At 42.1% G+C, this 11,847-nt stretch overlaps 1 protein-coding gene across 1 annotated transcript in view; it reads right to left on the bottom strand.

Annotated features, from left to right (window-relative positions):
* mfap2 (microfibril associated protein 2) overlaps positions 1-11,847 on the bottom strand; it is a 46,101-nt gene that overhangs the window by 22,775 nt on the left and 11,479 nt on the right. The window contains exon 4 of the mRNA XM_043675438.1: positions 10,144-10,179. Coding sequence (XP_043531373.1) covers positions 10,144-10,179 — 36 coding nt within the window. The remainder of the gene's footprint in view (positions 1-10,143; positions 10,180-11,847) is intronic.

Genomic DNA, 11,847 nt, shown 5'->3' with positions numbered 1-11,847 from the left:
GGGAGTGTTGCTGAACAAAGAGACCTTGGAGAGCAGGTTCATAGCTCCTTGAAAGTGGAGTCGCAGGTAGATAGGATAGTGAAGAAGGTGTTTGGTATGCTTTCCTTTATTGGTCAGAGTATTGAGTACAGGAATTGGGAGGTCATGTTGCGGCTGTACAGGACATTGGTTAGGCCACTGTTGGAATATTGCATGCAATTCTGGTCTCCTTCCTATCGGACGTTTGTGAAACTTGAAAGGGTTCAGAAAAGATTTACAAGGATTTTGCCAGGGTTGGAGCATTTGAGCTATAGGGAGAGGCTGAACAGGCTGGAGCCATTTTCCCTGGAGCATCAGGGGCTGAGGTTTATAAAATCATGAAGAGTATGGATAGGATAAATAGACAAAGTCTTTTCCCTGGGGTGGGGGAGTCCAAAACTAGAGGGCATAGGTTTAGGTTGAGAGGAGAAAGTTATAAAAGAGACTTAAGGGGCAACTTTTTCACTCAGAGGATGGTATATGTATGGAATGAGCTGCCAGAGGATATGGTGGAGACCAGTACAATTGCAACATTTAAAAGGCATCTGGATCGTTATATGAACAGGAAGGGTTTGGAGGGATATGGGCCGGGTGTTGGCAGGTGGGACTAGATTGGGTTGGGATATCTGGTCGGCGTGGACAAGTTGGACCAAAGAGTCTGTTTCCGTGTTGTACATCTCTATGACTCAGTCCTTGTCTCTTGTGTATCCCCAGTTTTCTTTAGCTCTTCTTTGACAGTCCTGTCTTCCATTATCCATGCCATAAGATGTCTTCCTAAATCTCTCCACCTCTCCGTCTTTCTTTGTGACCCTCCTTCAAAGCTATCTCCTTGACTCAATTTTGGTCACTGTCCCAACATTTCTTTCTTTGGCTTACTGTCAATTTAGGTCTTACAATGTTGTCATGAAATGATTGGGATGTTTTATGTTAAAGGCACTAGGTAAATATAAGTTGTTGAATAATAAAAACTTAGACATCATGGTATTTGAGAGTTTTGTTTATCCCCTTTAACTTGCTTTAACCAATTTTCTTGCCTCATGTCCTGAAGGTGTTGAGTTCTTTTCTCCAATGCCTCAGTCAAATGCTCTCTCTTTGTACGGAAGCCTGACCATTTTCGGTGTCAGGCTTGGCAAATGGAAATATCAGTTTCGTCCTCAACTGCCATGAATTGAAATACACTTTGCAGCGAGGGAAAAATATTGTCCTGCTCACTCTCCCTACTACAGGAAGCAAGAGAATTGGTTAAAGAAAGCTGTCAGTCACAATGTGGTCTCAATATTGGGGAAATGAAGCGTAGACTGGGTGACTGCTTTGCACCTACATTCTTTCTGCAAAAATGACCCTGAGCTTCCAGTTGCCTGCCATTTCAACACCCCACCCTGTTCCCTGGCCAACATCTCTATCTCAGGCTTGCTGCAGTGCTCCAGCAAAGCTCAGCACAAGCTGGAAGAACAGCACCTCATTTTCCACTTGCCAACTATGCATTCTTCCAGACTAAATATCGAGTTCAACAATCTTAGAGCATGAGCACATTCTCCCTTGTTCTTATCCCAAACCCCACGACCAGGCCTTATCATCACATGGACTGCTACCACACACAACCATTGTCAGCCATTAATAGTCTCCATTAGCAGCTATTCGTTCTCTCAGACTGACCTCAGATGCTGCCTGACCAGCTGTGCTTTTCCAGCACCACACTCTCTACTTTAATACCCCGCTGTCCACACACACACACACACCTCTGTATAAATACCAACTCTTTCCTAGCTGCCATTAGTTCTGAAGAAGGGTCACAGGATCTGAAATGTTAAGTCTGAATTTTCTACACAGATTCTGCCAGGCCTGCTGAGCTTTTCCAGCAATTTCTGTTTTGGTTTTGATTTCCACTACCACAGTTCTTTCGGATTTTTGTTTAATGTATTTCCCTTCTTTGACCCAGGGATGCTGAGACAAACTATTATCTAACCCAGCACAGAATGTCAATCAAGCCTGGAATCTCTCTATCTGTACAGTTACTTAACATACAGAGTCCCCAGCATTGGAAGAGTTTCATAAATCTGAGTGAGGTTGGGTACGGTGTGACTATTACTGGCATGATGGTTTTGTGTAATGTGTTACATGCGATATCTTGGTCTCTTCAGTGCCCTTTATCACTTAATCCATCAGAAACTGAGTGCTGGACTTGTGGAAAGATTACTTATGGAAAAAATCTGGAACCCATAAGTGAATGAATAAAGCAGGTTCATTACCAAAGGACCAAGTAATCCCTGGACCCTACACCAATCTCCTCAAAATATGTATTTGTCTGGCAACTGAATTTCTAGCAACTGCTTTGGTGAGGGCATGGTCACTAGAATTCACAAGAAATTTAGAACTAGGAAAGGTCATTCTTTCTATCAATGGTTCTCCATCTTAAGTGGCTCTACAGTCACCCACATTCTTTATCTTCAATAACATCCTCCAGTCTACTTCACTGCAAACCCAAATTCATCCATTTAATATTCTACCAGAGAGCTATGTTATTTTCAATCAACCTGTTCAGAGGTGTTATTACACCCCACTGGAACTGATGGAACTTGAACCCTAGTCTCTCAGTCCAGGGGTAGGGACACTACTACTGCACTACAAGAGGGCTCCCAGAGACCATGTATAATCTATGATATTATTAAAAACTGCTGATAGTATATTAGACAAAATCAGACCCATGTTTAATTAACATGGTCACTGTAACATAGTCACACAAGCGTGCAGAGTTTATTTAACAACAGAAGTTCATTAAAGACATTAAAAAAAAATAAACCAAGTTATCTAAGATAGAGATCACAATTTGAAAGACCTTAAAACACAAAGTAAAACAAAGTCTTTTTCATGTCCCAACACCATGACTTCACAGAAATTCAACTCAGCTGGTTCTCTCCAGTTCTTTTCTCTGATCTGCGAAGTCTTCTTAAATAAATATGCAAAATATGGAGAGCTTGAACTTTCTCAGCTTCTAATAATCTGGAGATTTCTAATCAAATACCCATGTTATGGAAGTTGCAAAAACTATATATTTTTTAACTGAGGTAATGTATTCTCTTAACTGCTCTGAAAAACTCCTCTCTAAAGGAGTGGTTATGACCCAGTCAGATCTCCTCTGAGCTACCTGATAACTTTCCATCTCTGGATTTTCTTATCTAAATTCAATGCTTGATTATCCTGAAAAAAAAACAAGTTAATGGTCCACAATGTTTACCCCACCTGTTGTAAACTACTACAGATAAAACAATCTCCCATTAATACTCCAGGAGGCCTCTGCTCTCTGACACAAACTGGGATAAGGTCACTATTCCAAAAGGACTGTGTGAGCTTTTTTTGAACTCTTCTGAAAAGTAAGTAACCCCACATGCCACTATTTTAAAATCCAAACTCTAAAAATGATACTCAGACACTTTTCATCACAATGTTCTGCATCACAACTGTAACTAAACTTACAAAATTATTTAATTAGTTGTAAAGTTCTTTTGTATGTACTGAGCTGATGTAAGGCATGAGATAAATGCAAGGTGAATTTTATTTCTTCTCTCTCTTTATCACTCAAATCTTCTCTGGCTTATGTATTTCCTCATGTTCCAAACCCAACCAAGCAAACAGTCTTACATATCTATTGTGTACCATTGTAGTTGTCCAGATTAAGTCATCATCTCACAGAAGGAAAATATCACATTGTATTTAATCATCATATTTATTATTGCATTTGTCTCCAGGCCAAGAGGTTGTGGGTTCATTCCAGATTAGAACAAAATTTAGGCTGATACTTCATAATGCTGAAGGAATGCCACATTGTTGGAACTGTTGTCCTTCTCAAAAGATAATTGAAAGAGGCCCTATGTTCAAAGCAATGACATGATGCAGCTAATAACATGTGAATCTTGTGCCAGAAGACTCTAATCTTGTTTCCAGATCATTTTAAAGTTAATTTATGAGGAAAATCTTTCTCCCAACTTTGGTTGTTTTTTATTTGTCATGGGATACGAGTGTTACTGGCTGAGCCAGCATTTATTGCCCATCCCTAACTGCATTGAGAAGGTGGTAGTGTGTTGGTGTTTTGTACACCCACAGTCTGTGGGGTGTAGGTACTTCCGCAATGCTTTTAGGAAGAGAGATCCATCATTTTGACTCATGGACAGTGAACAAATAACAATACAGTTCAACAGCAAGATGATGTGTGACATTGTAGGTGGTAGTGTTCCTATATATGCTGCCCTTTTAGGTTGAGGTCACAGGTTTCGATGTTTCTCTCTGAGGAGTCTTGGTGAGTTACTGCAGTGCACTTGTGGATGGTACACACTGTGTATTGATGGTAAAAAGAATGAATGTTGAAGGTAATAGATGGGTTCCAAATCAAACAGGCTGCTTTGTCCTGAATGGTGTCAAACCTCTTTTGTGTTGAAAGAGCTGCACTCAGTTAGACAAGTGGGGAATATTTGATCACACTCATGTTTTGTGCCCTGTAGATGGTGGAGAGGCAGGGAGGAGTCAGGAGGTGAGTTACTCACTGCAGAATTCCTAGCCTCTGACCTGCTCTTTTGGCTACAGTATTTCTATGTCTGGCCCATTTCAGTTTCTGGTCAATGGCAAAACTCCTGTGGTATTGATAATGTGGGATTCAGCGATGGTAACACCATTGAATGTTAAGGGCTGATGCTTAGATTCTCTATTGTTGGAGACAGTCATTGCCTGGAACTCATGTGACATGAATGTCACTTGCCATTTTTCAGCCCAAGCCTGAATGTTGCCCAGGTATTGCTGCATGCGGATACTTCTGAAGGGTTGTGAATTGTGATGAACATTGTGCAATCCACAGCAAGCATCTGTACTTTTGCACTTTTGAACTTTTGATGGAGGGAAGGTCATTGTTCAAGCAGCTGGAGATGGTAGGGCCTACAACACTATCCTGAGGAATATCTTCAGAGATGTCATGGAGCTTGAGATGACCAAACTCCCACAACCGCAAAGACTTTCTCTGTATTCGCCATGATTTCGACCAGTAGAGAGCATTCTGCCCCAATTTTAACTGACTTCAATTTTACTCCAGCTCCTTGATGCCATACTCAGTCAAATTTGGCTTTGACGTCAAGGACAGTAACTATCACCTCACCTCTGGAATTCAGCTCTTTTGTTCATGTTTATACTGAGGTCAGAACCTGAATGGCCCAGGTTGATCCCAACTGCGTGTCAGTAATAGATTATTCCTATATCAACGCTGCTTGATAGCATTATTAATGATACCTTCCGTCACTTTGTTGAAGATTGAAAAGAGACTGACAGGGCTGTCATTGGTTGGGTTGGATTTGTCCTGCTTTTTAGACACAGGACATACGTGGGCAATCTTCCGTATTTTCAAGTAAACGTCCGTGTTGTAGCTCTGCAGGAACAACCTAGCTTGGAGCACGGCTAGTTCTGGATCACAATCTTCATCACTATTGCCGGAATATTGTCAGGGCCAATAGTCTTTGTAATATCCAGTGTCTCCAGCTGTTTCTTGATATCATGTGGAGTGAATCGAATTGGCTGAAGACTGGCATCTATAATGCTTGAGACCTCTGGAGGAGGTTGAGATGGATCATACACTTGGCACTTCTGGCTGAAGATTGCTGCGAATGCTTCAACCTAATTTTTTGATGTGGCAGACACCCCATCATTAAGGTTGGCGATACTTATGGAACCTCCACCTCCTATCCATTTTTTAATTATCCACTATCATTCACAAGTGGATGTAGAGAGTATAGATCTAAACTGTTGATTGTGAGATTGCTTAGCCACCTACTGGATGCTGTTTCCACTGTGTGCATGAGTGTAGTCCTGTGTTGTAGTGTCACCAGGTTAGCACCTTATTCTTGGGCATGCCTGGTGCTGGTCCTGGCATGCCCTGCTGCACTCTTCATTGAATCAGGGTTGATCCTTTGATTTGATGGTAATGGTGGCACGAGAGATATACTGAGCCTTGAAGTTACAAATTATGGTTGAGTTCAATTCAGCTACTGCTGATAGTCCACAGCACATCAAGGATGCCCTGTTTTAAGTTGAAAAGTTTTTTTTTCCATTTAGCACAGTGGCATTGCAACACAATTTGATGGAGGGTAGCCTCACTGTGAAGATGGGACTTGTTGCTCTTGCTGTGGGACTCATTTTAGCTCTGGGATTAGGATCTAGGCTCAGCTCATCTATTTTTTTTCTATAATTTTTGACTGCACTGCGGAGACACTGAGGGAATTTGTAACCAGTGTGACAATACCCAGATTACACAAGTGACTGTACTTCAAAAGAATACGTAATTGATGGATCCCCAGATTGTGAAAGATGCTATAAACTGCATATTTAATTTGTTCCATCAGGAAAGAAGGGGTGTGGGGAGGAAAACCCAACTTTTGGGCCCATGCGGAACTTATTTCACTGACACGCACTGTGCACGATGATGCCAATACTGTTTTCCCTTGACACTGATGGCTGTGTACAGGCTCCATACTCATTTACACAGGATTCCCCTGGGCAATGCTTGACAATAGTGTAAACAACTGCGATGCTGTCCAGATGCAGCTCGGACCATGCCACAACTATTAACAAAGAAGAAATGCAGACCGAGAAACAGCTGGACCCAATTGCACCACACTAATATCTACTGGCACATACCCAGCTCGCTGCGAATGTTCCTCGCATTCTTTCAGTTCAATCCTTTATTCTCCTTCACCGCCTCGCCCCCCCCCCGCCCCCCACCTCCAGCCCCCGCCACAATCTCCCAGCCAAACTGCTCCAGTCTCCCTTCACAAGGCCCCCAGCACCTTGACAGGTCTTGCCATCTTGCCTCTGACAGAACTATCCTGTCTTGTGCCCTTCCTTAGCTCAAGAGCCAATGCTACATTCCCCACTTATCCCAGTTCCACTTCCCTGCTCGTGTGCCTCTTCTCCCCCCCTTCAGATTTCCAGTCAATATGTGGAAAAAAAAGAACTTTGAGAAGTTCCTTAATCATTGCCGGCTGAAAATCAGCTCCAACAATTTGTTGCTTTGTAAACAGGTATGAAAATTGGGCCTTGTTTGTGAAAATTCGACATAATTTCTTTGCCTGTGTTATCTGATGTGCAGTGAGCAAGGAAAGGAATGTACCATTTTCACGAGAGCATAGGGAGACAAGCATGTTCCAGTAAATCCCTCATCTCACAAGGAGTGAGTCTGAATTTCAGCCCAGCCTCTTAAAAAGATTTTTTAACAAAAATTCATTCACAGGATGTCAGCATGATTGGCAAGGCGAGTGTTTCTCATCCCCAGCCCCAACTGCCCTTCAGCACATGGCAGTGAGCCAATTCTTGAAATGCTGCAGTTCATATGGTGTTGGCACATCTTCAATATTTCAGAGAGGGAGTGTCAGGATTTTGACCCAGTGACAGTGAAGGAACAGCAATTAGATTTCCTGTAGGAAGGTGCTGTTGAAGGAGGCTTGACAAATTGCTGCAGTGCATGTGGTAGATAGTACAAACTGATGATACAGGGTGTGAATATTTAAAGATTGTGGTTGGGTTGCCATCAAAGGGTCACTTTATCCTGAATGTTGGTGTGGAGTGTTTTTGGAACTGTACTCAAGCAAGTGGTAAGTATTCTATTAGCTCTAACATGTACCTTGTAGGCAGTGGACAGGCTTTTGGGATTCAGGAAGTTTACTCACTGCAAAATTCCTAGCTTCTGACTTGTTATTACAGCCATAGTGGATGATCCAGTTACATTTCTGGCAAATGGGTGATTCCACCCCAGGATGTCAATGGTGCATGATTCAATGATAATAGGCACTTTGTACGACACAAATGTTACGTGCCATGTAGCAACCCAAACCCAAGTGTTGTCCTTGACTTGCTGAAAGAGGGCACAGAAGACTTGCAAATGGAATAGAACCCTTTGTAATCAACAAACTATTCACGATCTTATGTTGGAAGAAAGGTCATTGACAAAGCAGCAGGTTGGGCCCATGATACCAAAAGTGCAAAATTTGGACTTATTTCGGAATGCCAGTCAGCAGCTAGGGTGGCAAAGCATACACAACAACATAGGATGACCTGATTCAGAAATGGGGAACTCATAAACAATGCAAATGATAACATAATTAAGAAATGGAGAAGACTACTGTCACACTCTCTGATGGTCCTGATTCACATCAATGCATCTCTGTAAACCTTTTATGCAGAATACACACACATTGCTTACTGTCTCCAAAAAGGCAGTACCAGGTCTCTGCATTATAATTACTGTACTATAATATAATTACCAGTCCATCAGAGACCATTGTGCTGTAGCCTTTGCCTACCTAATACTATTGAGTTGTAACTGTTAGTGAAAACATATATAAACTCTGCTCCTTTTAACCTTGGTGCAGAAGCATTCAGATTGCCCAGCATTTGCTCCCCACATCCATAATAAAGACACCATTTCACTATTGCAATTGGACTTCAAGTGCTGAAATTTTATGAGTATTTCTTTGACCTTGCAAAACTACCCTAAGGAACTCCTGCAGCAATGCCCTAGTCTGAGATAATTGACCTCCAACAACCACCACCAAACTTCTTTTATGTTCGCAATGGTTCCTGGCAGTATAGAATTTTCCACCAATTCCCATTGACTTTAGTTTTGCTAAGGCCTATTAGCATCATACTTGGTGAAATGTTGCTTTGATGGCAACAGCAATCGGTCTCATCTCACCTTTCTTTTGAATTCAGCTTTTTTTCTGCCTTTTTTAGATCAAAGATTCTAATGAAGTCTGAATGGTCCTGGCAGAACCCCAACATAGCAGCGGTGGACAATTTCTTGCAGAGTAAATGTTGTGTGATAACATTGAACTGATGCTTTTTATCAACTTGCAGATGTTTGAAAGTATTGATGGGGTATGTGGTAATTGACCAGATTCAATTTCTCTTGCATTTTATAGAAAGGACATACCTGGGCAAATGTCCACATTGTTGGGGTTGATGTTGCAGTAATGTTGGAACAGCTTGGCTAAGGCACGGCCGGTTCTGTAGCACAAGTCTCCAGCATTTCAGCCAGGATGTTGTCAGGGCCCATTGCCTTTACAGTGTCCAATACGCTCAGCCATTTCCTGATATTCACATGGAGTACATCGAATTGATGAAATCTTGCTTCTGTGATGACAACAGCATCAGGAGGAACCTGCAGCAGATCATACGTTTAGCTCCTCTGCCTGAAGACGTTTGCAAATGCTTCACTTTTGCACTCTCAGGCTGGGCTCCCAAGTCATTGAGGAAGGGAATAGTGGTGAAGCTTCCTCCTGCAGTTAGTGTTTTCATTGTTCACCACCCTTCATGACTATTTGAGTCAGAACTGCAGAGCTTCTTTGGTTGTGAGACTGCTCACTTCTGAAGAATGAAACTTTTGCTGTTAGGCGTGAATGTGATCTTGTGTTGCAGCTGCACCAGGCATGCTCTTCCACAGTTCAGAAGCAGGGAAATAAAGACTCAAGGAGAAAAGTACATTTTTCATTAAGGCAATCAGGAAGATGGCGGCAGAGTGGGAATGCCACTGGATTGGCAATGAGGAGGCACAGACTAATGGTCTGGAGACATGGGTTTGAATCCCATGTAGTAGCTGGTGGAATTTCAATTCAATTCATGACTAAATCTGGTCTTAGTAATGATGACCATGTCAACCAGCAGTGTTTATTGTTTACAAACCCATTTGTTTTACTAACTTTTCTTCAAAGAAAATTAGCTGTTCTTACCTAGTCAGGCCTAGTGACTCCATTCTCCGAGAAATGTGGTTGATCCTTAATTGCCCCCTGACCTGGCCTCAGTTCAACGGCAATAAAGAGTAGGCAATAAGCACCCTGTTAGTGAAGCTCATATCCCATGAAAGAATAAAGAATAAAAAACAAGGTTCAGCTGAGAAGGGTGTTTAAAAACAAATTGCTAATTATATAAACTGCAGTTATGGAGTTTATCTCTGACATTGAGGCTGTCACTGTTGAACTGAACTCTTGAGTGTAGAACACTGGCGTGGAGTAGTGTACATGCACAGTATTCCAAGTCCATTATCTTGTGCCAGGAGAAGCTATTTGATGTAAATCAAAGTACAATTCCAATCCTTACCAGTATAATCAAAATCTGGACTATATTCTTCGCCACCTGGAGAAAAGAGAAAAGAACAGTCATCATTGTCAGGTCATAAATGTCCTTTTTGTTAAAAAAACACAGGCATAATGATGTGCCTTCTTACTATGTTTAACCAACAACCTAAAGCCCATGATTTCCATGGGGAGGGTCGTTGGTCTCCTGTCGTAACATTGCGAGAAACGCCAGAAAAACAGCAGAAATGGACAATTTCACTCGTGCTCTCTGCAAATGCTATGGTGGGAGATGAGGAACCCTTTTGTGTAATTCTACACCTTTTACCTCTGCTGAAACTCCTTAATCCCAGAGAAATGATACTCTACTATATTTAGCTTGTTACCTTACTTGTTGCAGATCCAATACAGCAATGGGACAAGCAGGACATGGGGGGCATTTGGTAGGTAAATGGCAAAGATGAGAAGGAGGTAGAGACCTGAAATCATCTTAGTTGTGAACCTTCTTGATAATAATGATAAAAAGGCCATTTGTTGATGCTGAGGGTGGCAATGGTGCATTGAAAGCCAGCTATGAGTTGTTCCTGCTTAGAACATCTGCCTGAGTTCTCTCCAGCTCACCCTCTTGTACCATTTGCTTCTTTACTTCAAGGCAACATTTCAAACATTGATCATCCCAGATCAATTACATTGGGTTGGAGAGGATGTACTGATTTTTCAGAGCTCACGGCATCTTGAGGACTAACGATTAGGCACAAACATTGAACCTTTACAGTGAAGACTGGGACCAAAGTTTTTAGAGTTGCTAATGGTTTTGGAATTGGAGGTCTCAGAATCCACACCCAAACAAAGGGATGCAGATGCAAGCTCAGAGCAGGGACTGATAGGTGTGATTCTCAAACTGTGCAGCAACATCAGGGAGGGTTTCTCTGCAGTGCTGCTCCCGATGGAGTCATGTGTCACTTTAAGGAAATCTGCAGCAGGTTCTACCATCACCCCATTCAATACCAACAAACCTGGGACCACTCAGTAAATCTACCTACTCCAAAGCATGGACAACAGCTCTGAGAACATTAGGAGAGACAAAATAGCCAACGTCCTCTATGACAATTACCTCCTATTGATGGGTGCAGCTGTCTCTCTGGTTTTGATGACTGCCATTAGATCGGTCATCCCATTGATCAGTGGTGTCAAAAGCTCAGCAGAGTATACATAGCTGAGGTTCACCTACCTGTTGATTTAAGGCAACAGCATATGTCAAGCCTCTGGCCTTCCTACACGTAGCACCTCATAAATAAAATATGGGTACGTTATTAAACTGACCAGGAACAAGCTCATGAGATGCAGCTTGTGTCTTCTATGGGGTGTAAGACTGGAATAACATCTGGGTGACTGCAGCATCCTTAAATGCAGCCGTTAGCCCATGTCATGTTGCTCCTCTGCTCTCTGATAATGTGTGCCTGAAGGACACATTATATACCTGCTCCTGAGACTCTGTCGACTGCAGAAAGGGGGTGGAAAGGGGCAAAATCTGGCTGAAGCTAAGTCAGCATCTGTGAGCAGAATGAAGGAAAAATATGGGTTTCCCAAATGCAAGTCGCTATTCAAATTCTGGACTTTTCAGGCTCAGAAACCTCGTATTTTTTTTAACTGTAATGGATCAATCTCAGATTCAGTTTTCCAGACTATAAAACCAGTAAACCCAGAACTGCAGCACCACTGATCTTCA

The sequence above is a fragment of the Chiloscyllium plagiosum genome, chromosome 34 (assembly GCF_004010195.1).
Source record: "Chiloscyllium plagiosum isolate BGI_BamShark_2017 chromosome 34, ASM401019v2, whole genome shotgun sequence".
Classification (NCBI taxonomy): domain Eukaryota; kingdom Metazoa; phylum Chordata; class Chondrichthyes; order Orectolobiformes; family Hemiscylliidae; genus Chiloscyllium; species Chiloscyllium plagiosum.
Note: the sequence above shows the minus strand (reverse complement) of the source record. Positions and strands in the feature narration are given on the sequence as shown.